We start from the raw sequence: 25,735 nt of genomic DNA, 5'->3' as shown, positions 1-25,735 counted from the left end.
CGCTCCGGAGCCCTTCGCCTCGGTGACTCGATGAACCAGTTCAAAGGAGAAAGTGGAGAAGCTTTTGTAAATTAGTTTTCTGCTGACTTAGTTCATTGAATCAAGCCCTGGGGAGGCATCAGACAAGTACCAGTGGTTGGACTGGGTTAGCTGTGATGTGAAATGGCACAACTTCCCTCTTCTAGGCTAAATAAACCCCCTCACACCTCTTTCTCAGCCTGTTATCGTTCTTATGCTCCTCTGAATCCTCTCCAGTTTTTCTTTATCTTTTTCATACATGGTACATCTAACATACTTCTGTATCCAAAGAATGTTTAATACTTATAATTCAGTTATGAATGAACAAGCCACCAGAAAGGTTAAGAAGATTTGCTGTTGCTCATATGCTCTTCTCCCCATTTTTCCATGCCTAATTTGTGTGTGCCATTACCGTGACTTTGCCTACCTGTGTAATAATTGCTCTTATGGATGGATAAACACAAGTGTGTCACCCTGTGCCGTGCTTTTTCAGCTTAAGGAAGGTCGTTCCGATCTGCACCCTTCCCTGTGTGACCACTGCTCATGTGGCCATCTCATCATGTTTAATTTTAACTTAGGACATCATCCAAATTCCAACAGAACCTCAGACAAGAGTTTCTCTAGGGGGAGAAGACAATTTCTGTTAAGTTTCCTTCAGTTTTGCCATGTGTATGCACTGACCTACATTGAGAGTAGGCACGTGACAGATTCTCCGTCAGTCTTTCATGTAATCTGAACTCTTTTGGGGTTAATGGCTTCATGCAAGTATTACTTTGTGGCAATCTATAGGAATAAGATGTTAAGATTTTCTGTATTCTGTCTTTTAGATGTTTATAAATAATTTGTATTTCCCAGTATGGATTCACTCCTGATTCATATTCATATAGTTCTCTCAAAACGTGATCTAGAGTCTTGAAGTACTTGTTTTTTTCTTTTAAAGCCGTCACCACCTGAAGTCATGTCGTCAACTGAGAATTTAAGTTTTTGCTATAATAGTTTCTCACTCTTATCACTGTAAAAATGCAGAAAACATGAAACCTGAGGATAGAGAAACAGCAAAGTTAAAGCAATAAAGGTCCCACATACATGAGGTCTTCTAAATGCCATTGCTTATTAACAGTTGCGAGGTTGGAGTCTGTGCTAGGGTATCTGCTGTTCATGAAACCCACACTGTAGAGAAGGATGCACCAATAATGACTCCATCATTGCCTGTTTAGCTGAACTCGTATCCCACCGCAGATAACCTGTGAGTTGCTCTATCCTATGTAACTAGATCCTGTCTGGGATGAGCCAGCTTAGTCAGAAACATTCAGAAATTCCTGATCTGAAGGTAAGGATTGCCGGGCTTTCCCGTCCTTCCCGCAAAGGCTCTCGTGTGGCTCTCAGAGTATGGAAACAGCAGAAGGCTATGGGCAGGCTCTGGATACACTGCCCTTCAGGCTCAGAGATGATGTGGATGATAGGGACCTTCAGGCCAGCTCTCTCCACTACAGGCTTCTTTGTAGTGTGATGACAGGGAGGAAGGAACCTCACTCACCTTCATATGCTGCCCACCCCCTTGTGAGAGACCCTACTGAGCTTTTGAAGCCCATCTTTCCATATCTTGACAGGGATTTCTCGGGGACTGACCATACTTTTGTCACAGCCCAGAAGCAGATTCTCCAATTCAGCTTCCTCCCTCAACCTTGCACTTTTTTTCTTGAATGTCCCTGAAGCTCCAGGTCCTCTGTCAGAAGCACCCACCCTAATGGAGATTATTTGGGCTGATGACTTGCGGGACAGGAGAGAGAAGAGGGCTCACCGCTTTCCAAGTGCCACCTCCAGCACTGACTGCCAGCCCCATCGTGATCTCATTCCAGCATGCCTCACACACAGTCTGACCAAAGATCACCATTTTCCAGCATCAGTGTAGCACCCACTCCTAGGGCATAAACAGGAGTGGACTTTTTTTATAAAGCTATGGGAAGTTGGCATCCTGCACTGGTTTCAGGTGAGACATGCTCCCAGCTGACCTATGAGAATAGGAGTGGAAGGAAGGAAGAAAGGAAGGAAGGACGGACGGACAATTTCTCCAGGTGAAGAAGGGATATAATACCAGGCAATAAATAGCACATATGCGGAGAGTGGCCATAGATCTATCAATATTTTTCACTTGGAGTCAGTGAACAAGCTCACCATTCCTCTGACTCTATCTGGAAGCAGCATCACGTTAAATGATATTGCATTTAATACAACAGATACGAATAGATACTTTCCTCCCTCCCTTAGCCATGGTTTCTTTCCCACCTTTTTCATGAACACATGGAGAGTATGCAGAGGTCTGACCACAAGCCCTTTCTCCCTCCCACAGACTCTTGAACATTTCCCCTTTGCTGACCTATAGTCTCAGGGAGGCCTTCACAGCACATGTTCCTCCTGGGATACAGGAATGAAAGGTGAGTTTGGATGCATGATGCAAAATTGCAAACTTTGGAGCAGCTGCCTTAACAAGTACTGGCTAGCAAAGGTGTCTGTACCTACAGGAAAAGTCTGTGGGTACAGTCAATGTGTGAGAGCAGTCTGATCCCAGGAAGGAATAATGTGCTTGGGATTTTTGGTTTGGTTTGGAGTTTTTCTTCTCAGCCACATCTCAAGAGCAGTCATCAACATGGTCAATTCCCACATTGCATCAAACACCCGAGTCAAGAAGCCTCTGGCACAAAGTCAGCTCACAGACAACCTTCTTACTGCATCTGAAAGAGGCAGGCAGTATTTCTGACCAGAAATGATGGCACTGACAGAATGAAGTCAGGAGCAGAGGACAGATAGCACAAGGCTCGTCTGCCCTAGGTCCTTGCATGCAAGGCCAAGATAACAGAGGGAAGGAGCTGCCGCCACCATTGCTGAGCAGCTCTGCTCCAGATGTGCCCGACAACTAGACGCAGCCCCCATGGGTATTTTGAGTTGCTCTCTGCTGGCCAGAGGACCAGGAAGAGTCGAGCCAAATGCTGCCAGCAGACAAAAAGGCATATAACCCTGGCTCAGGGAGACATGCAGGGCAGCCAGCTTGGCCTGTGTTAGTACCTACAAGGGCCAGCAGCAACGGAGTCACTGCAAGCCACACGTGGGCTACGGTGGAGGATGTGGACCCTACTGCGGAGTTGAACTTGATACCGCTTTCGGCTCAGGTGCAGAGGTTCTCTGGGCCAACTGGTGACTCCTCCGTCAAACAGCTCTCCATGCATTGCCCTGTGCCCCAGTGTACCAGAAAATGCTGAAAAATTGGAGTAGTTGCCCTTTATTTCACGGAGGTTAGTTAAGCAGAGGGGCCTCTCCTGTCTCAGCCTGCTGCTGCTGAGGGAGACACGAGAAGTTAGCACTAGCTCTCCCTTTACAGACAGCAGGCATTTATTCAGCTTCTCAGCAGAAGGAAAATTCAGTGTTGCCGTAAAGCATGTTTCCGGGGGCTGGGAAGAGGAGATCTGGGAGGAATCAGAGGAGCTTAGAAGGTGGGAACATATATGGGCGTGGCATCTCTTCCTTCCCCTTCTTCTTTTCCTTTCTTCCCCATCTTTCCTTTCCCTGCCCCACAAAAATTTGCTCTTCCAGCATCCTTAAAAGACAGGGCATGTTTTATTCCCATACAGCCATATGTCTTCTCTTTCCTCTCCTCCTTCACCCTGCCCAAGGAACCATCCACCTTCCCTAATTGATTTTGACTGGATAGGCTTCCCAAATCTGCAGGGAGTAGAAAAGCGTGGGGAACTATGCCTGGGCCGTGTTACCACAGGAGGAAAAGGGGCAGCGCAGGGCTGGGCTGTGCTTGGAAGTGGAGGAGAGTCCTGTTGCCAAGGGTAGTAGGGCGAGACAGCAGGAAGCTGGGAAAAACAACTTCTCAGCATCAGCCACCCCGTTCCTCCTTAGGAGCAGAAGCAGAAAGCAGCGATGGGTGGATGAGGCAAAAAAAAATGCACAGCTTTATTTTTTTGTTCATAGGCAACATAGGCAGCAAACTGCCTCCTAAAAGTTGCCGCCCAAGGCAGCTACTTGCTTTTCTTGTGCAGGGGAACAGCATTGCATTGTGCCTACCCTATGTATAGCTGGCTGAACGGCATGACTCACGCCCCGCTGCAATTGTGCTGGCGTTTTAGGATGTACAGCGACATTTCAGTATTCCTTCATCTGCAACTCAGTCAACTGGTTGGGGGAGGAAAAAATGCAACTCCTCTCTCTTCTGACTTCACCACCCCAAAGTTTAACAAAATACAATACCAAATCAAGCAAATAAAAAAGGAAAAAGTATCCCAGAAGAAAACATAGACTTCAAAACAGCCCAATTTGATAAAGAATGCAAATAGCCAGATTGCAGGAATGGGAAAACCTTCTATTTGTGGAAAGGAGGAATAAGATTGGTTTATTTGCTTGTTGTATTAAAACCAAAGTCATAGTGCTGGCCTTGTGCCATGCAGAGCTGTTACCAAAGTCAGTAGGATAAGTTGTGTGCGTTGGTGGTACCGCTAGCATCGTACATTCTCACTGAATATGACCTTGAGTAATGTTTTTGAAATAAAAAATGCAATGACTCAAACAACGTATTCTCTTCCTTACCGTTAACTCTATTGCTCTTTCAACTTCCAAGGCCACATGAGGAGGGACATCTTCAACTATTGCAGGGAGGGGAAAAGGTAAATAAAATACTGTCTGACAGTAGGTACCATTTTTATGTGAATAGTTTTAAACTCTGCTGGTGCTGAAGAGTCAACACGGATGATCAAAGGGTACAGAATCATTCCTCTCATTTTATGAAAGTAGTTATTTTCCTTGATTTTTAATGCTTCCTGCATCTGTCTTAATCTACTATGCTGGAAATGAGTAAGGTTAGGGAAAAAATAGTGTCATTATAAATTCTGAAAAACAAAATTCTTCAAATGCTACTTATGTAAAAAAGGACCAATTTAAATCAAATCATTAGCTTCGGCTTAAATGTTCAATTACAAAAGTGTGATAATATAAATGTTTTATGTATTCACAGCTCTTGTCTTCAAATTTAACCTTTCTTCCATCTTTGTCCTTATTTCTCCCTTTTATAAATGTTGGTGTAATTACACCCATTTTCTCTTTAGAGGTGAATACACAATCACAGCTAGAAATTCCCCAGTATGTTTTACAGTCTGAAACATGTAATACTCAATCTCACGACTAATAACTACCATGGCATGTTTTATAATTACACCATAAATCAGAGACCGCCGCATTTCAAGTGTAATTTTAAGCTGTTTTGCAGTATTTCTTGGCACTTTTGAAATATATCAGGGGTGGAAAATGCACGATCTAGCTATGTACAACCACAGATGAGGAAAAAGAGTCTTTCTCCAGTTACTGGAGTGCCCCAAAAGAGAGCACAGGATGCTAAAGGGCAGCGACATGCGTGTAGCTTATGGGATACCCAGGCTGCCTCTGGGATCAAAATGTTGTCAGTCAGCACGTTGTCTGAGCAGACGTTGCAGTCCAGCAATTAAGGGCGGAGGGGACGGGGGGGAAATCAACCCATGGCACAAGTTTGCAAAATGAGCAAGTCATTAGCAACAAGTACTCTGTGGATTTTACAACATGGTTCATTGTTTAAATCCTTCCGAGGGGGGGGTTATGTTTGAGAGGGACTAAGCTGAGAGGAGAAGAACGAGCGTCTGTGGTGAAAGCTGGAGGAACAATTCTGCCAACTCACACAGCATCTCCCAGTACCTGGCTCAAGTGCTTCTGCAGCTGCTGACAGGTAAATGATGGTCTCCCACAAAATTAGGTGAATTTTTCTCCCAAAGCCTGTTTCTGTTTGAAGGAGAGTGTTTTATTATTCATTCTGGTTTTGCCGTATATGCTTTAGGTGTTATTTTAGCCCTTCCAGTGCAGACAAAAGTTTGTAATGGCTTCTGGGATAATTTCCTAGGGGTTCAAAATCCCTGAGTAATAGTTTAGATGCAGAGAGGCTCTTTTATCCCTTAATTAATGTTGAAGATTTTCATATACTAGATCTTGATGTCCGCATCTCCTCACTGGACTACCACCGCAGGCTTGCTGGGACCAGTTACGGCCTGACATCTGGGCTCTCTCTGGAATGATCAGGAGGGTCTCTTTGCTGGGTACCTTGCCATGTATGATGCAGCAGCCCAGCACAGTGACTAATGCCTTGTTTGCACCACCGGAGTTCTGCTAGTAATTTAATTAAAATTGCCACATCCCTCACACGCGCTCACGCTAATTTGGTTTCCACTAATCAAACTCTGAATTTATGCTAGTCAAGTTTTATCATCTCCCCAAATGGCACAAGTCCTGTAATGACATCTGGCTGCATTTTGGCCACTTAATATAGACATCATGACTGCTCTTTGATTAAGAGAGCAATGTGTGATACAGGCTGCCCCAGGCTGCCAAAATCATCAACAAGGAGAAGTTATGGCAAAGTCTATGCACATACAGAAAACCTACGTGATCTCCTACACCTGCTGTTATTATTCAGACTGGAGGTCATACCATATAGAAACCCTACAGCCACCTGCTACTAGCCCGGGTAACCTTATTTCTTCAGAAAATAGGGTAGGAAGCTACAGTGGGATGAAGAAAAGCTTTGGGAACGTGACTGCAAGGCATCCCAGGGAGAAGTGGTTGTACCCCAGCGTGCAGAGGCTATTCACAGGGGACTGGGGCTGGCTGTGTCACCCTCCCCTACACCTCCTCCTCCTGCGCTGCCTTGCTGCATACCCGAGGCGGCCGAGTATGGTGTAGCCCCTTGCATCTGAATGCTGGCACTAGTATTACAGGTAAAGGCTATAGTGTGGGTGAAATCTAAAATTTACACTGGGTCAACGGGAATTTCATGGACCTGCGGTGTCTTCTCACGTTGTTATAGTTCAGGCCCCTTGACCGCTGCTCCATAAATGATGTTGAAGGGGCTTGCCTAATCATTCGGCAACACACTCTTTGGCTTCAAACATGCTTTTGCTACTAGTAGAGCAGCTGGAGTTCATGGTATGTCTATACTGGAATGATCAACCTGTCTTGAACAAGATCCTACGTGATTATCCCGGTTATGTCTGGTACCTCTATCTTACAGCTTGTGTAAGCAAATCAGTGCCTACATTACAAGTTTAAAATGAACTGTGAGGGCTTGCCTTTAGGAATAGCACCACTAATTTATGAAGGCGAGAAGAACAGTGTAATGTAGACCTGGTGCATTGACTCGTAGCAACCTTTACCAGAATATGGCCTGGCACTTCCAAGATTTGCTGTGAGGAGTTTGAAAAAAGGAAACAACGGTGTTGTAACTTCTCAGATATTGCACTGCAGTTGTCACTAGTTGTGCAAGTAAGTGAATAAGAGAACTACTACAGGCTAGAAATTTCCAGAATTATGGTGCAATCATCGCCTATTGTTTTTGCTGTGTATTATTGCTGGCTGGCTCAGTAATTGCTGCTGGGGTGAATGCTGTCCCTCAAACAGGGTTCGTTACCCGGTGTGCAATAAGCCAATCTCACACACAGAGCCGAGATATTTGTTTATTTCATGTCTGCGCAGAGATGGGTGCTAGGTGGTAACTCCACAAAGCTAGCACGCCAAAATACAAAACCAGTCCTTATTTATATCTTAAAATCAGCTAACTACCGCCCATGCTACAAACAGATTGGTTATTATAATTTTCTCATTGCCATTTTGCTTTGTCATCCTCAACATTAACTATGCATGTTCAGTGGGTAAGGGGATTAATGTGGTAGGGGGAGATTTCAGCAGCGGAGGTGTGGTTCTCGTGTTGTAATTAGGATAGATTAACTTAGGACATGATCTTTGAGGAACTTGGCACAATTTTTATAGTTTGAAAGACACTTCATTTATCTCAAGTTCATGCCTACTGCTTCATGACCATCCATTCCTTTCTTGTTCTAAAAATCAATTTATCAAAATGCTGTGTTATAACGGTTCCCATGGTATCTTAATTAAACATTTACAAGATTCAGCAGCTTCTTCATATAATCTTACTACACGAACACAGGAAGGTAGGCTTGGGGAAAAAGAGAAAAGAGGCACAGGAGAATATAATGGTAGTGGTGCAGAATTATGGGATCCCAGGATTTATGGCTGTAGGGCTGTTAACAGGATTTAGATCAAGCCACCTATTCCAGACCATTCTCTAAGATTCGCAACTCTTTACTGTACTTAAAATATCCCAGTAGAGGGAAAAGGAGCAGGTCTTGCACTTGTAAGGTGTTTTCAGACCCTCAGCAACAGCAGAGGCTCTGTAAACAGAGCACGCTGGCACCTGCCTCCCATTTTCTCATCTTAGCACAGCCCCTGAACAAAGTTACATCTTAAAAGCTGGCTTAGAGAAAAGGAAGCCCGGCCTCTGTATTTTGTCATAATTTTTTATATTTCTTTAGAACAAAAGGAGCATAAGGCTAAGGCCAAAACTACTTTCAGTTGCAAACATACAGCTTGCTGGTGTGGGCAGAGTTTAGCTTAAAATAACTGGAGGCAAAAGAAAGAAAAAAGCAGCTTAAAAATGTGTTGTCAGCAGGAGAAAATAGACTCTGTGGGGCACTGGGTTTCTACAGCCTTGTTCTGTAATCAACACAGCTCATTACTGTAGCTGCGCATGATATTGCAAATGGCATTTGGATGAACACATTTTATCTTTCCATCGTGCTCACTAGTTAACAAATTGTCTGCCCAAATTGCTGAACCATGCGTATTGTGTCAAAAACAGAGGAAAGCAGCAGATTCCCTTTGTCAGGGTGGACAGCCTGTGCCAAACTCTCAGTCAGTGATTTTCAATCTTCTTCTGTTTAGACACCTACAAATTGTCCTGTGGAAGTACAGGACTTCGTATAGATGCCTCTTCCCCCTGCAGCGATAATCATATTGCTTTTCTTTCCCTCCCAGTCTACAGCATACACCTGACTCTGAGGTCTGCAGACCACATTTTGGAAATCGGTCTCCCAAGCAACTTAATTTTGTGCATTTACAGTTTCACTTCATTCTTTAAAAAAAAAGTCACTTTCTCATAATATGCATTATGTTCAGTCCTTAAATAGTACTGATGTTACTATTGCACTGCATGGGACAATCCGTCCTGCAATCGAAGTTACAGAAGGAAGTGACCACATATCTGAGATCAGCTAGCAGCGTGTGACTGCACATCACATTGCAAGGCACCTCACAAGTTCTGGCTTCCATCTGAATTCACTTTGGAGTCTCGACATGGGATTAAAGGCGGTTGGACCTCTGCGCTTCTTTGCTGTAATAGGTGTTTCAAAGTGTCGGCGTGTAGTAAGACATTGTAAGCCATAAGCTGTTGTATAGGCCTTGTTTTGAGGCACGACGCAGGCTGAGGATGCAGTCCTACAAGCTGACACTACACTATGCCTTCTAGAGATAAAAAGGGCTATGAGCCATTTTTGCCCCATTCTGATTGTGGTCTTTCCAGTATAATACGCCAGCTGTATTAGAGCAGCCATTAGAGCAATAAATTAGATTAATCAATAATTATGTTACTGCATACTTTTCAGCTGTTCAGCTGTATTCACTGTTCCCTCCATTAGAGTTGTTAGGGGAAAAGAAAAGGGTCCCACATTGCTTCTTATGTCAGGAAAATTCCCCTTACCTCGCTATGGGGCTGTTGTGTCTCCTTTGTGTCATCCAGTAGCATAAAGGGGTCAAGGAGATGTTTAAATTTCTCTTCAGTCTCACTTGAGGAGGAGGAGAAAATGAAAAACAGAATGGGATTATAAATGACAGCCCAAAGGCAAAGGAAAAAGATGACCGAAAGGGGACTGACTTTAGGGTTTGAATATCTTTTCTTTATGTAATTTTTTGGTGATGAAACACTGTAAAAGGTTGCCCAGAGAGGCTGTGGAGTCTCCATCCTTGGAGATATTCAAAACCCAATGGGACACAGTGCTGGGCAACCTGCTCTGGGTGGTATTGCTTGAGCAGGTGGATTGGACCAGCTGATCTCTGGAGGTCCCTTCCAACCTCAGCCACTCTGTGATTCTGTGGTTCTGTGTTTTAGATATTTTCTTCCATTTTTCTGGAGGGAAGAGTGAGCTGAAAGAACAAAAGAGAAAGTTAAAAAATCTCTCCCTTTTTCTCCCTAATAGAATTAACTTCTGTTAACCTTTCTAACCATTGCCAACCTTGTCAACGTGAGCAATCCTGTTAGCTGGGCTGGATTAGTAAACTCCAATACCAGCTCCAAAGGTAATTCTTCAGCACATCCAGGCTACCTTTGAGGTTTTCCTTAGTGTGGAAACGAGGGGGCAAGGAAGAAGCACTGATGCACATTCTGGTTCTGTCTTCCCATGGGGTCAGGATTTGGCCAAAGCGCACATCTCACCCAGGAACTGGGAAATGCTGCTGGGATGTTTCATGTAGGTGGAGATTATGCATGCACGATGAGGAAGCTGTGGTATACTCATAAAGAAATGTGTGTGGGAAGAGGTTTAGTAGCCATGCTGAAGAGCTGGTCATATTTAAGAGAAAGACAGGACAAGGTTTTAAATGGAGCCTGCACATAATGCAGGTTAGCCCATACAGAAGTACGTATGTGTTTGTAGGGCTGGGATTTAGGAGTCCTGGGCCTCAGGCTCTTTGGCTGCATCCATGAACTGATCCGACACACTACTGCTTCTATCATTTAAGGCACTCTGTTACCCGGTGCAATTTTCAGCATCAAGTTAGGCACCTGAAGATGGCGTCCGTAAGCAGAGCTGGCTCAAGGCACAGGCAAAATAGGCAAATATCTGGGTTAGAGCTTGCTGGGGAACAGCTGATCCCCTCCCATCTCTTTTTACCTGCCCGTGCCCTCTCAAAATTTCACAGAATACTGCTAGCCCTACTTCTATCTCCCTCTGCTTGTGCTGCTAGATTTAATTGTGCATTTCTGAGGCAATGAAATTCAGTTTTCCCTGACAACTGAGAATCCCTAAGCTGGCTCCGGAGACAGGCTGGACTAGCTCAGAAAGGCGTCTGCTCAGCATCAGCACTGGTGCGAGGAGGAGGAGGAGGACTATGTGTCCAGGGACAGGAGTGGGGAGGGGACGAAGCCTGAAACAGGACCTTTCAATAGTAATTAGAGCCACTCAAGTCAATGTTTAACTTCACCTATAGACCCATGCTGGTCTCTACCTGGAAGCACTCAGGAGTTAGGTAAGGCTTTGCAAAATTATTTGAGGCTAGGCTGAGTAAAGGGCTGAGGTTCCTAAAGTTTTAGGCAACACTTAAGCATGGAAGTGCAAGACTATGAATCTGAAAAGACGTCATAACTTTGTTCCCTAATCTTCAGACATACATTACTTTTTCACTTCAGAATTATTCAGTGGCCTCTAGTCATGCTCCTCTGGGTCTGCTCCCTTCCTGCTGGGATGGACAGGGATTTCTCACTCACTACCTTGTAGTAGCCTGGGATTCCCACAGAAGCGAAATCCCTAAACCGGTGGTGGGAGAAGTGCCTCCTTCCTCAGAGAAGACATCCTTGCCTGAGATGCAGAAAATCTGCTAGTAGAAATGATGGCCTCACATAGCGATTCATGCTGTTAAAACACTATTAAATGCCAAGAGCTGCCTTAATCCCATTTATGGTCTGAAATTGTTATGACACACATTTCCCATGCCCGAATTGTATGTATTGTAGAGGAGACAGACATAGTGAAAGAAGAAAAAATCAAATCAAACCAACAACAGGTTGTTTAAGTTAAAACAGCCTTTGCCATCCTGTAGTCTAGTACTGGGCTGAGTGCTCTCCCATCCATGGCCTATTGTGGTTCCCCAAGGTCAGCCTGACACACCTGATGACTTCTTCTCTCCATGCTACCAAATGTAAGACACTTGAATTAATCTATCAGTTTCTATCTGGTAATAAAACATCACATATCTCAGTTTACACATGACGTGTATGTGGCAGACAAAGTCCTATCGCACATGCACCAGCAGTTTTTAGTAGAGTTAGTCAGAGGAAAGTTGAAAGTGAAGAAAAAGGAACATTTCCAGGCAGAGGAGGAAATGGGCAGGACAAGATGAGCAAGAAAAAAGGCCTAATATTTCTTCCTCCACCCCAGACATATGTATATAAATAGTGAGAGAGTGATTTCCCCTGCTCGCTGGTCGCTACTCGTTTGCTGCATCTCTCAGGGACACGCACCATCCCTCCAAGATGTGGGCAAAGGTACTGTCTTGTTTCTTTGCACTGTAAGATGCACTTTTCTGTTTAAGCTTCTGTAGCCTCACTCTATATGTTTCAGTAGGCGTGCATCACGTTATGGGATATGTGGTTCATCTGCTTTAAATGACTTGTGTACCTCTTAATATACAGTCTTAATGCTTTAGTACAAAGCTGAATGAGAACTTACCTGAAATAACGGGTACAATGCTGGTCACCATTGCCAGAAAAGAGAAATCCAACTGGAACAAGGCAATGAAAAGCTACTAGCATAGTTGGGATGAGCCTGTATTATAAAGGAGAGAGCAGCAGAGTTTGGTTTGTTTAACTTAACAAAATGAAGGCCAAAAGGAAATATCGTCGCTCTGTGTGGATATGTGCAGGGGAGTAGAGGAAGAGGAAGGATGAGGGGAAATGAAAGGAGATAATTTCCAAAGAGAGAGAAGAGCTATATTCAGTAATGCCAATATAAAAAAAATAAGTGTGTGTATAGACTGGTTGTAAACAATATATGCCTCTACAGGGAGAAGTTTCTAATGGTCAGAGAAGGGAAGTTCTAGGTTAGTTTCTAATAGAGATATTAACAGCAGCTAACAGCTCCAGCCAAGAAGAAGCAGGCTGAGTTTGCATAATGGGTCAGTGCTCAATGGGAAAGCAAAAAAAAATTAGAAATATAATTCCCAGATCAGCAGGAGCCAGGAACAAGGAGTCACTGCTTTTCAAAGAGGTGAGATCTTGTCTTGGAGAAAACCTGGGAGTCTAGCTGGGTGTAAATTCAAGGGGAGCTGGGAGCCAGGAGCGGCGGGTGCAAGGTAGGACTGCCAAGTCCCATCTCCCACTGAGCTCCAAGCTCAGCAAGGCTTGGCATGGTAATTCTGCTACTCAGGGAGATGAAATCTTGCATCCTTGTGCGGTAGCGGCTGCACTGGATTGGAATGCCACTTTCCCACTGATTTCAATAGCAATAAGAAGGTGCTATGGAAAGCCAGATGTTTTTTGCTTCTATTGGTTTTATATAGTGTGTGTGTATAGATATAGATATCGATATCGATATCGATATCGATATCGATATCTTGCAAAGTTACATCACCTGCAGTGCTTATCCTCAAGGACTTAAGTCAAGGAGGAAGCAGCAGAAATACAGAACAGAGAAGGACACTGATGAAAATATAAATAAAATATAAATAACACTGTGACATTTCTGGGAATAAAAAGGGGAAGAATTCAAACCTTAGTTTTGCTGATGCAATTCATGTAAGCAGAGGCAGGGCAACAGAAATGGCCAGCATGCTAAGCAGTAACCCAAAACTGAAAGCAAAAAAAAAAGAAGAAAGAAAAATAAATGTTTTCTTTAAATAAAGAGAAATATCTACTTCTTCTTTTTTTTTCCCCCCTCACAGACAATTACAGGAAATTTTGCCAATGTGATTCATGGTTTGAATGCAAACCACTTGACAGACCAAGTCATTCAGAGGAGCAAGCGAATGATTCTGGATACTCTTGGAGTGGGGCTTCTGGGTACCAGCACTGAGGTCTGCCACAAAGTGACACAGTACAGCAAGGTAAAGTGTCTGGCATTCACAGCATACCCTAAGGCTTAGCTTTAGGAAAAGCAAGGGAAAATTTGGGCTATAAGGGGAACCCTTGTCATGGTGAAATTCTTTTGGGGATGGAAAGAGAGACACGGTGTTCTTCCCACTGGAGACAGGGAAACTTCATTGCTCGAGTTGTTACTTTTAACTCTGGGTAGGCAAAAGTCTGTGTAACAGGCCATATGCTAAGACCCCCCACTGCAAACACAGTTAATTAAGAATCCCTTCCTTTCTTTCCTATGAGATTTTATTAAAAACATCAGCAAAGCAAACATCACTTATCACCAGACTTTCAAAAATAAGGGACTGTTAAAGGGATGGAGAGATAGTAGTGGGTTACTTCCAGTCCATAAAACATAATTGTTGTCTGAGGTACATTGGTCATGTGTCTCCTCCAGTCATGTTCTCCTTAAACTAGAGGAGTACTTGACCTCGAGGAGAAGCCTTCCCAACACATCAATGAGGAGGAGTTTAGCCCACTGTTTTATCGGTCAGATCTGCCTAGTTTGACTCAGGCTTCAGAGCTCTATGTGCCAATAAGTCTCTTCACACAGAGATGCCCCCTTCCCAAACCGTGGTATTTTATGCCCTTTTATTTAATTCTGTAAAGATCTCTTTGTTGGCTAAAAGATCTGCACAGCAAAAGGAAAAGAGCAGAGCCCTTTACAGCATGGGGATACCAGCATCAGGAGGCCATATATCATTTGCCCAGGGCCTACTAAAATGTAGAAAATCAAAACCTTTAACTGGAGATCTTCCCCAACAAGATGATGACAGTCCTGAGAGCACTGCCGATGGGTGGTGAGAATGGCCAGAGGTTGTGTGAAGGTACTGAATGGCCAGGTGGATAGTGTTGGTCTGCCCCGAGGTCTGTTTGGGTGGAAAGAGCCCTTGACATAAGCCAGCAGGAAACCAAGTTTCTTTTCCTACTTTTTGATAGAACAATATTTTTCTCATGAAAGGGAACAGTGGGGTCCCAAGAGGGTATGGTCTGATCTCGGCTACATCAGAGATGCGGCGCACATTTATCATTGGGTTCAGGACTTTGAATTAATTGATGTCAATTTGTTTCAGATCTACAGCTCAGACATATCCAGTACCATCTGGGGCCACTTGGATTTCCGACTGCCTCCTCTGTATGCAGCTTTTGTGAATGGAGTGGCTGTAAGGAATGCTCTTTTATTTTTCTCTTAAATCACACTCATTGATATTGTTCTCACTCTAGAGAGAACAGAATGCTCCTAAAATCTTGGTTTACTTTATTCTTGTGCCTGAAGCCTACTACAAAACTTTCCTAGACTGTTCTCCTAATGTGTTTCAACTTTCTTCCAATGAGACCAGGCTCAAGGTATAATATATATCTGATGCAACTCAACAGCACCCCTTACCTTTAACGTGGGACTTGGGGCTGTTTTCGAAGGTGAGAACTCTACAGCTTGTTACAACCTTGCTACAGCCACATTACAGAGACATACTCTGGCTCTCACTGATTTCACCGGGATCCAAATTTCACCCCAACTGGCAAAGTATAGGTACAGAAAAACACAAATACAGAAAGATGCACATATACATACACACATGTAATATCACAAGGCACTTTAATCTTCAGTCATGCCATTTGCAAAAGCCAATTACGTATTTTGTACACATACTTTGTCAGTAAAGCAATAGCTGGCTCCTCAGATATTTGTCTAAATTCAGATTTAGGCTGAAACCATTTGAAATTGAAAGATGCACCAGAGGTGGAGTAGACAAATTTGGCAATTATGCAAAACTAGGGAAGGTGACCAACCAAGGAAACGTATTAAGCCTATCTAAATTAGTGTGACAACAAAATCAGAGGTCCAATTTGACACCTCATTTCCAATGTAGAGAAAATTACCTTGGAAATGAGATCTCTGGTACCTCTCAGCTCCTAGTAGCCCGTGTGATATTCAAATCTGGCTGTTAGCGTGTATATGATCATTTCAGTTTACATCTCGGTCACAGGTCAGTTTTAAGTGCTTATTGAAGCCACCAGGAATGCAGCTTACCGGGTATTAGGCAGAACTGTCCTTAGCCCACACTGCAGGGCATCTTCCCAGCTGGCATCAAAGTTCTTCAAGGCAGGGACTGGGTTTCCTTCTGTCTGTTCAGGCACGCAGTCCTCAGAAGTGTGTATTCCCAGTATTACGGGTCAAGACCTGTGCGCTGGGGAGCCTGTCCACCTTCCCAGTTCGCTCTCAAGTAAGACACAGGTGAATAGGCGTGGAAGTTCAGCTTTTGAGGCATTATTATGTTATTAAAAATGCTGTCCCTGATGCTCTCAATTCCTTGGAGGTTCTCAAAACTTTGGCGGGGGGGTTCCAACAAGCAGTACATTGCAAACACTGAGTGCACTGCTTGGAGCAGTCTGCTACCAGAACAGCAGCCATATGCCATGCTGGGAATGCCCAAAATCTTCCCAAGCAGCTGGGCTCTGGGCATGGGAAAGAGGAGGCACCTCTCTGGATACTCGCAAGGGCTAAGCAGCTCGTCCCAGTTTTAAGACTGTAGCTTTCTCTTAATCCCAGCAACCCCAGAGAGTCTGGTTCCTCGCGTGACAGGTCTTGTTTCAACGTTCTCAAAATTCAGGCTAAAGCCTCATGTACATTTGCAGGGTTGTGCATGTTGCCTGTGGATGGTTGCACTAGAGAAGTTGTTCTGATACAACTTTCAATTAGCAGTATGGGTTCAACTGCTACCGCTTTAATGGCGTGAGCCCTAATGGCAACATCAGTTGCAGCACAGGGGAAGTAATTTCATTATGTTTATATACTGTTTTGGGGGAAGTGAAAATTCACCATTCACATGGTGGGTCTAGAACTGCTGCTTTAGTTATACCAGTCTAATTAAAGCAGCAAAAGCCTATTATAGGAAAGAAGATTCATTGTCATACTGGTTCTAGGCTGGTGCAACTTGAGTTAGAATTATACCCCTTTGAGGCAAGATTTGTATTGTGTTGCCACTTCTCACCGAGCTATGTTGGGAGTAAAGGTCTTAAAAGACAGACTTTTGAAGTTTTGCTTTCTAAGGAAAATCTAGTTCTTCTGTTCTTTTTTATACCAGTTACAGTAGTTTCATTTGACTAAGCCAACCTTGCCAAGTCAGAGTTTATTTCTGATGACAAGTCAAGCCTTCTCTTTCCATTAGGTGCACTCAATGGATTTTGATGACACGTGGCATCCAGCCACACACCCATCCGGGGCTGTGCTCCCCGCCGTGATTGCACTCTCGGAGGCCTTTCCTCTGAAGAAAAAAATCTCGGGTCTCGATCTGCTCTTAGCTTTCAACGTGGGAATTGAAGTGCAAGGCAGACTGCTGCGCTTCTCCAGCGAAGCCAGGAATATTCCAAAAAGGTACATAGAAATACTTCAAGGAGAAGGTTGAGTGGAAGGTTTTTTTCCTCAGTGTTAATATACTTAATTAAATGCCAGTTAAAATACAGGTGGCACAGTTAATCATATTTTCTATGTTGTTTGTCTGGAAATTTAGGAAAGGTTCATCTTAAACATAAATACACTTACATGACTCCTTACGGCTTAGCTAATAGATTTATTTTTGAGAGCATTGATCAGTTTAGAAGGAGAAGGTGATGATCTCCCTATTTATTAAAAACAGCAGCGAAAGGGCAATGTTTAACAGCAGAGGTCTCAGGCTTTCATGAATACATACGATCATGCCTCAGCTGCAAACAGTGGCTTGCTCTCAGCAGAAAGGCGTCACCAGTGCTGGGCTCAGAGCAGAGCCCAAGGAGATGGGGTGTGCTTAGGGGAAAGCCTTTTAGTGTGAGATGGACTAGATGTCTTCTTGCTATTTTCTGTGTGTTCCTTATACCAATTTTGCAAAACTAGTTCAGAATAACAAAACTTGCCTTCTTCACTACATATCATTTATAGATGACTATAAATTATTTTACAGATAATTTACAGATGACTATAAACTGTGGCACTTGTGCCATTATTCTGTTCAGTATGCCTTGAACTATGAGCAGTTCTAACGTTTCAGTTGCATTTCTGGGGAGGACTTATTGTATATGGTATTATTCCAGTTTAACTTGTTCCTGGGGAAAAGTGACAACTTTTTCTGTTAGGACCACACATGAATTCTCAATGTTTGTTTCTTTACGGTCCAGTCCATCTTCCACAGCAGCAAAAGGAAATTGGAGCTTGTGTATATAGTGAATTCAGGTGACTTTTTGAAATATGATAACAAAGAAATTTTTTTTTCTCAGGTTTCACCCACCGACTGTGGTCGGTACAATGGGGAGTGCAGCAGCTTGTGCTAAACTGCTAGCTCTTGACCAGCTGAAATGTAAAAATGCCTTGGCTATTGCTGCCTCCTATGCAGGTGCCCCACTGGCTAATGCAGCAACCCAAACAAAGCCCCTCCACGTTGGCAATGCTGCCAAGCACGGACTGGAAGCAGCTTGCTTAGCATCACAGGGCCTTCAGGGAAACAAACAGATCTTGGACATGGAGTCGGGGATAGGTGCCTTTTACACAGATTATAACCCACAGACCCTGCCAACCTTGCAGTCCTATCCCTGGCTGTTGGACCAGCAAGACGTGGCCATCAAACGTTTTCCTGCTCATCTTGGAACACACTGGGTGGCTGACGCAGCATCTTCTGTTAGGGGGAAACTTGTGGAGAGCAGTGACAACTTGCTCCCCCTTGATAAAATTAAGAAAGTCATTCTCAAAGTCCCAGAGGTCAAATACGTGAACAGACCCAGCCCTACCTCAGAGCATGAAGCTCGACACTCCTTCCAGTTTGTTGCATGCTCTGCTTTGCTGGATGGCAGTATGTCAGTCCAGTCCTTCGCCAGTGAGAACATTCACCGGCCAGCCTTGCAGGAGCTCCTCTGCAAAACGCAGCTGGAGCACCCTCCTGATAACACACCTAGCTTTGAGAGTCTTTACTGCGAAGTGAGTGTCACACTTCGGGACGGCAACACGATCAGCGACCGCTGCGATACGTTCTACGGACACTGGAGGAAACCTCTGAAAAAAGAGGACTTGGAGAAAAAATTTCAATCCAATGCCTCCAGCATCCTGCCTGCAGAAGCCACAGAAGGCATTATAGAGACCGTGTACAATCTGGAAAAAGTAGAGGACTGTTCTGTATTAAGTAAATTTTTATCAGGACAGTCAGCTAGAGTGCTTTTGGCGAAGCAGCGCTCCCTTTGAATGTTCCAACCAACAGCTAGACGCTGTTCACAAAGGAAACACGAAATTCAGGACAAACTCTTAATTAGTGACTCAAGCACTTTTAAATAGGACTCCTGTAACAGAAGAACCATACTCAGTTTTTGACTAAGTAAATAATTTAGCCATTACGTGCACAGCTCAGTCAGGCTGAACAGAAGATCCTCTGCTGGCACAGTCGACTTCAATTATCTTTATACCTCTAGAGGCAGAGAACTGCTTGCGCACGACACAAAAATTTCCCTGCTCTTCTGCCAAAAAAGTCTGTATGTTCTGCTTCTGCTAAATAACTCCATAAAGAAAATCCAAATTCTGGAGGAGCATGGAAATGCTGCGTCCATGAGAAACTTCATTGTGAGAAGGACAGAGAATAAAAGCCTTTATATATTTATTTCTGTAGACTTAGCTTTAAAACCTCCTTGAAGAAGCCACCTGTTACGTCCAAGCTTTGACGTTTGTGCTAAAATAAACACGACATGCATACAGAGTAGTAGCACTTGATACTCTGCAACACGTCAGGCTTCGCTGTAACGATTGGTCTTGCATTGACGAGGTAAAGGTTAGTGCCCTTCCTGATCAAGCCAGCTGCTGAGCAGGAGGGACAACTCAACACTCCTCGTCATAAAAGCGTTATTTCCCAGTTCCATCTTTTGGCTGCTCTGTGGTACAGGTTTGTTCCTGCTGTATTCCCACTCCAGTTACAAGGCGCTCGCTCGACAAGATGTGATTAGCACGAATTAGCGATGATGCGTTTAGATTACTTCAGGCACTGCAAAGCATGGGCTACAATACGCTCGTTATGACTGACAGAGACCTGTGAGCATCAGAACGCTTCTTATGCTGAGACGATTAAGTGTCCACAGTGACAATCAACTTACCTTGATAATGAATTCTGGGAATTTTTAGTTCCTTCAGGAGTACAAAACCTTGCCAGATTGTGCTTCTAAGAAAGGCTGGCGACCTTTGTTCACATTTGTAAGATCAAAGCATGTGTTCTAACTTATATAAAATGTATAAAGTGCCTTAGAGCACTAAGCTATGTATGCAAAAAATCACAAAATAAAGCTAATTCATTTTACTAACTAAACCTCAAATTATCTCATGTACTAGAGCAAAACGTGTGTATTTTCCATACAATGTATTCATTTGTACTTAAGCCTCTGACTCTTGGTTTATAAAGTCGGTTTATCTAGGGGGCTCTGCAAAAATTTCAGAAGTCCATTAGTCATACTTGCTTAAAGACTTGCAAGGGAAGGAAAAAAATCCCAACCCACCACATTCTTTTCTTTTTCCCTTCTGATTAGGAAGTAGAATTGAATTACTCATCTATACTGAAGGTATACAGACTCATTTACAGCTATTTCATCTGTAATTATAGCTGAATATCACCAAATGTTAATTACTCATAATCATTAGCAATGTGATAAAACCCCATTGGACAAGGAGGGTTCCTCCATTATCTTATCAAGACTGAATACATTCAGATTCACGAGGAAAAAAAAGGGGAACCCCCACCCCCGCCACTACAACAACCTTCAACACATGCTTTCTATTTTAAAAGAGAAATAAATAGGCTAAACTTGGCAATAACCATCTGATATATTACAGATTTAAAAAAAAAAAAGAAAAAGAACTGTGAAGTTTAATAGTTGCATTATTTTATTAATACAATCAAAGGAAGCTAAATGCTAATTGATTTCCTTGCAGAAGTCTGTATGCTTCCAGTCAGGCAAGTTTCAGGACTTCTTGTACCATTGTTCCAATTCCATCAAAGATTTCATGCAGAGGAGCCTTGCACATGAAAGCACAGGTAGTAACTATTTTATTGGCCTTATCCACATGGGATTCATTTACATTTTTGCAAATGTGCTTACATCCAAGCTCTGCTATAGCAGATGCCGTGTCAGCATCGGGAAATCTGTAAATAAAAAGATTGTAATTAACATAAAGAGATGATACAGCCATAGAGTTCTGCCAACATAACTTGAATGAGAGAACTACAAGAATATTTAAGTGACTCTTTAGCTGGTGATGACAAGGGAGTCAAACAGACTGTCACTCTCAGGTTCTCCCATCCCCTATGGACACAAGTGACCCCCTATCTTTGAAAACAAGGTCTGCAACGCAGAGCCACAGTATGTTAGAAGGTACGATTCTGTTTTTAACAATCTTTCAATAAGTTCACAAGATAATACCAAGTGCAGCCATAACTGATCCTCAAAAGTTTGAGAGATGCCAGCTGAACTTGCAGACACGCTAGACCTCTTCCAACACCTCCATATAAGATCTTCCACTGTGATTCTGCAGAGATTTTTTTCCTGAGGATAAGGCAGGAGCAGGGGGGTGGAGGCAATCCCTCACTACCGCTGCTATGAAATTCCATTCAGAAGTTTTATCGGGAGTTGACAGTCCTTGAAGCAGCACTGACTTCTGCCAGGCCCTGTTCTCATCTGCCTCCCCTAAACTGGCCCCAAACAACTACCACCAGAAAAACTTTATTAAAAATCTCTGAACAGACAAAACCCCACAGATGCATCTTAAACGGACACTCAAATTACCACAGGGAACACATTTTTGAATGCCAGCTGGCCAGATGCCTATTCTTCATTTGCACATTTGCAGCATGAATCATGGCCCTTCAAAGGCATTGGGTAAGCAAATTCTGTATCTCACTTAATATGAGCTAAAATCAATTACCATGAATGTAACATGAAAAAATAACTTGATATCCTTGGTCACCTGCATGTTTGCAGAAGTAGGATTCTGTAAAAGTCTCTGTTCTGTCACTTTTAGGACTGACGGATGCTACATCCAGCGACTCATTAGCACCCACACAGCACAATAAAGCCGGTGCAGGAACCTCTGTTACCTTTGGTAGCTCACAGAGTGACAGCTTAGGCAAGAGGTAAGGCTACCTAGAGTTTTCATGCTATTAACTGTAATGTGTCTGTGGATGTTGATATCATAAACATATCACAGACCAATGTATTTCTGAATATCGGGATAAATTGTTCTAACATTGTAGAGCACAAATCACCTGACCTCACAGATTCAGTCTGTCTGCCCTGAGAGTTCTGCACCTACTATTACTATACAAGTGAAAATTTGAAATAAGTGAAAAATGTCACTAATAAGCTCCCCAAAGGTTACTGGCACCAGAGACCTCAGACTTTTGCACAGAACACTGTCCATTTCCTAATCCTAATTCCCATGTAAATTATCTCCATCCATTTCCTTCTTACCTTCCATCTATGTTTTTATCTTGGCCGACCGTGACTTCACAACCAGGAAAGACTTTAGCTGCCAGGACTGGCGAAATACAGCACAAACCAATGGGCTTTTTAGCACTGTGGAAAGCTTGGAGTGTGGAGCTCACGTGCTCATTGACAGTACAGTTCTTGCCATCTACAGCCCAGGAACACAGGTTCTTTGCTACACCAAAACCACCTAAAAAAAACCCCAAAACCCACAAAAGCTCAAATGTAATGGCTAAAAGCCATTAAATTCAATACCAGAAAATAATTCTCCTTTTCTACAATATAATCATGGCATATGTAGGACTGTTAAATTATTATACTGAAAGCTTTCAGCACATGAAACGTGATGGGTTTATAATGTTAAAAGTTTAACTGCAGATTTTTTATACCACATATGTTATGTAGGCCAGAAAGCTTAATCTTGCTTCAATGAGGAACAAATAGAGAAATAGGAAACCTCACATTCATTTGCTAGCAACTGGAAAAGCTGCACCATCTGGTATGCACCCCTTGATAAGCAAGAGAGGGATTAGAAGAAAAGCCAACGTTAGTTAAAAGTAGAGAGTGCAGTTCACGAGAGTAACGCCAACAGTGGTTTGACCCTTTACAGTAATCTCACTCTCAAGTTTTAGTTTAATACCTAAACAATTACAGGAGAGCTTTTTCCCCACCTAGAATTCTTTTTGGACTTAAAAAAAACAAAAAAAAAAGATGAACACAATAAAAACAAAATGGGTATTACATAAAAAGGAATTGATAACATACGATATTCTGAGACATACCACTTATGAATGATAACATCATTTCTTATTAAAAATAATGCTGAATTTGTCTTTCTAGAAGTTAGTTATAACGATCTTTTCCTTGCATTTAATCTTCGTTTAATTGTACAAGCAGATTATATTTTACAGCACCTTCGTTTGCTGGATTTATAACCATCAAAATAATCAAAGAAGGTTATTAGTAAGTGTAACCGTCCATTGTATTTGATTCCTTATGGAATGTGCACAACATCAACTTTTCTACAATAAACAAACAGAAATTTCCACAGGTATTTCAATGGACAACATCGAGAAGCTTTGCATTTTTAATATTTTTCCTTTCATTCTTTGCTCACTTTTGAGTGTTATCTGGAATCTCTGAGGTAAGATTTTAATTTTCAAACTTAATAGGGTTTATTTCTCTCTAATAGTTATTACAGCAACCTCCCTGAGCCTGGGTTATAACAGCATGAAATTGATGTGGAAAATATTTGCCAGCCTCTACTCCCTGACCAGCCCTGATGTCACCCACTCATTTTAGTGCTGCAAGTATGTTTCTCTGCCTTATATACACACTCCCTCTGCTGGCCTTATAACAGAAGACAGTGTAACAACTTCAAAATTAACACTTGGGCACAATCGCGAAGGCAATATTTAACAGTACTATGAATATTCTGGAAGGTGACCTTCAGCGAGTCATAATTTCCTCGTGATGCTTTGGTTTCTTCATTTCTAAAGTGATTACAATTACCTCTGTCTGAAAGGCAATTTTGCGGTCTATAAATAAAAAATTATCCATAAACATATTTAGTATAACTTGATCAGCAGCAGACCAGATACATAATTAAAACAAAATGTACTCACATCTGACAGAGAATATAATCTACTTGGCAACCTACTATTCTGCCAACAATTTCAGAGGCCCTAAAAATAAGGCATTGCCATGTAATGTCAAGTTCTGGCCTTACTTTTCTACTCTGGTCAGTGTTCTTGTCCGCAAGTAGGTACTAAAGTTTTCACAACCTTTAACAAGAAGAAATGGTGCGATGTATGACCTAACACCAAAAGAACACTCTGGTATTTTAATGAACTATAAATTAATAGATAAACTGAGATGACTTGTCAGCCCATGAGAGCTTGCTAAAACATTTTCTCACCCTCAAAAGAAAATAAGTAAGTAAAAAAGAAAAAAACCACATACCTCTCAAATTCAAGAGTATAATTTATTCTCTAAATGGATTTAAAAATAAAAAATAGCAAAGCAGTTATTTGCAATTGAAAAACCACAAATTATTTTCTTTTAAAAGCACTTACCAGGGAAAATGACTGCATCGAAATCACTAGCTTTCAGTTCAGCCAAATCCTGAATGTCTCCTCTTGCCAGTCTGGCACTTTCAACTAACACATTTCTCTTCTCTTCTGTTGGACTTCCTTTCAGGTGATTGATTACATCCCTTTGTTCAATATTGGGGGCAAATATCTTCACCTAGAATACAGAGATGAAGCAATTTTGTGAATATAAACAGAACTCATACATATTGGTCACAATAAAGATCATTTAATGAAAACAGTTTTTGTTCCTTAAGTCTCCTATCCAAGAGAAGTGGATTCCACAGAATGGATCTAATATTATATTAATTAGTATTAAATATCTAAAGCGACAGGTGACATATTAGGATGGATAAACCAGGCCATCCTCCCCCTCCTACTCCTGCAGCTTTATGACAGGAGTGCATTCTTACGCCAACATTAAGCTTACTGATTTTGCCAGGGCCTGCCTTCCCTCTGTGGATAACCCCAAGGACAAACAGAGCACTACAATTTATACCAGCAGTCTGACTGGACACACAGCTGAGTCTGCAGAAAGGCTGCTCCTAACTGTTATGGGATCAGAGTGCTAAAAGAGTTTCACAAAAAAGTTTAAAAGATAAAGATGCAAACTTTACAAGCATTTCCAGTGCAGGCGTTAGACTTACTTGCTTTCCTAAAAGACTGGTGGCAGGAAGGAAAAACAAAACGTAGAAGAACATATTTTGGTTAGGCACAAAACGGGAAAGCTGCACCAAAAATACGAAGTTCTGTGAAAGGTGTACCACAAGGGCTGTTTTCACACATCTGTTTTGATGCTTGCTTTGCAGACTTCTCAGCGCTCGCCGCTTCAGTTAATTTTAGAGAGCACAATTTTGTGCTAAAGACGGGGGTGCTTCTGTTACCATCAGACACCCGAATGCAGCTACACGCAGACAGAAGGTGACCACCTTCCGCCACCTGAGGCCACAGACAGGACCAAAGCACACCACCACGTCCTGGCCCAGGCTTCTCCGATGACTCCCAGTTACCGAAAAAGCCCAGAAACAGCTAGCGGAAAACAAGCAGGTGAACCCGAGCGAGGACTTCTGCAAAAGCGATCGGAAAACAGATCAAGAATTTTAACTGGGCCCCATCTTCAGCTCAGAAGGTGAGACAGAGGAGCAGGGCAAGGCCTCCTGCCACCCCTCACTCCCCGGTTCAGCCGCCTCGCGGCTCTTGTCAGGGGGACATTCACGCCTTTGGGGAGGGGCGTGAAAATAGGAAGGAAGGGATAAAATAAGGAGAGGTTATGGCTGAATAGGCCTTGTAGTGTGCAGTGGCGGGGAAAAGACCACCGTGAAGCGGGAGAGGCTCCCACCCCGCAAACAGCGGGATCCACAGGATGGCCAAC

The 25,735-nt window shown here is 42.8% G+C and overlaps 1 protein-coding gene and 1 pseudogene across 2 annotated transcripts; one reads left to right on the top strand and one right to left on the bottom strand.

Annotated features, from left to right (window-relative positions):
- Nucleotides 1-12,143: 12,143 nt before the first annotated feature.
- IRG1 (immunoresponsive 1 homolog (mouse)) lies at nucleotides 12,144-18,998 on the top strand. Its single transcript, XM_009575069.1, has 5 exons — nucleotides 12,144-12,205; nucleotides 13,600-13,761; nucleotides 14,866-14,955; nucleotides 16,963-17,168; nucleotides 18,044-18,998. Exons 1-5 carry the CDS (start codon nucleotides 12,194-12,196, stop codon nucleotides 18,996-18,998), a joined length of 1,425 nt encoding a protein of 474 aa, XP_009573364.1. The 5' UTR covers nucleotides 12,144-12,193.
- Nucleotides 18,999-20,652: 1,654 nt separating this feature from the next.
- LOC104070737 lies at nucleotides 20,653-24,520 on the bottom strand (annotated as a pseudogene). Its single transcript, XR_683495.1, has 3 exons — nucleotides 24,349-24,520; nucleotides 22,259-22,463; nucleotides 20,653-20,934 (listed from the first exon to the last, which is right to left on the bottom strand). The product of XR_683495.1 is annotated as an ES1 protein homolog, mitochondrial pseudogene (transcript).
- Nucleotides 24,521-25,735: the final 1,215 nt, after the last annotated feature.

Source organism: Fulmarus glacialis, unplaced genomic scaffold (assembly GCF_000690835.1).
Source record: "Fulmarus glacialis isolate BGI_N327 unplaced genomic scaffold, ASM69083v1 scaffold3083, whole genome shotgun sequence".
Taxonomy (NCBI): Eukaryota; Metazoa; Chordata; class Aves; order Procellariiformes; family Procellariidae; genus Fulmarus; species Fulmarus glacialis.
The sequence above is the reverse complement of the archived record's forward strand: the minus strand, read 5'-3'. Positions and strand labels throughout refer to the sequence as shown.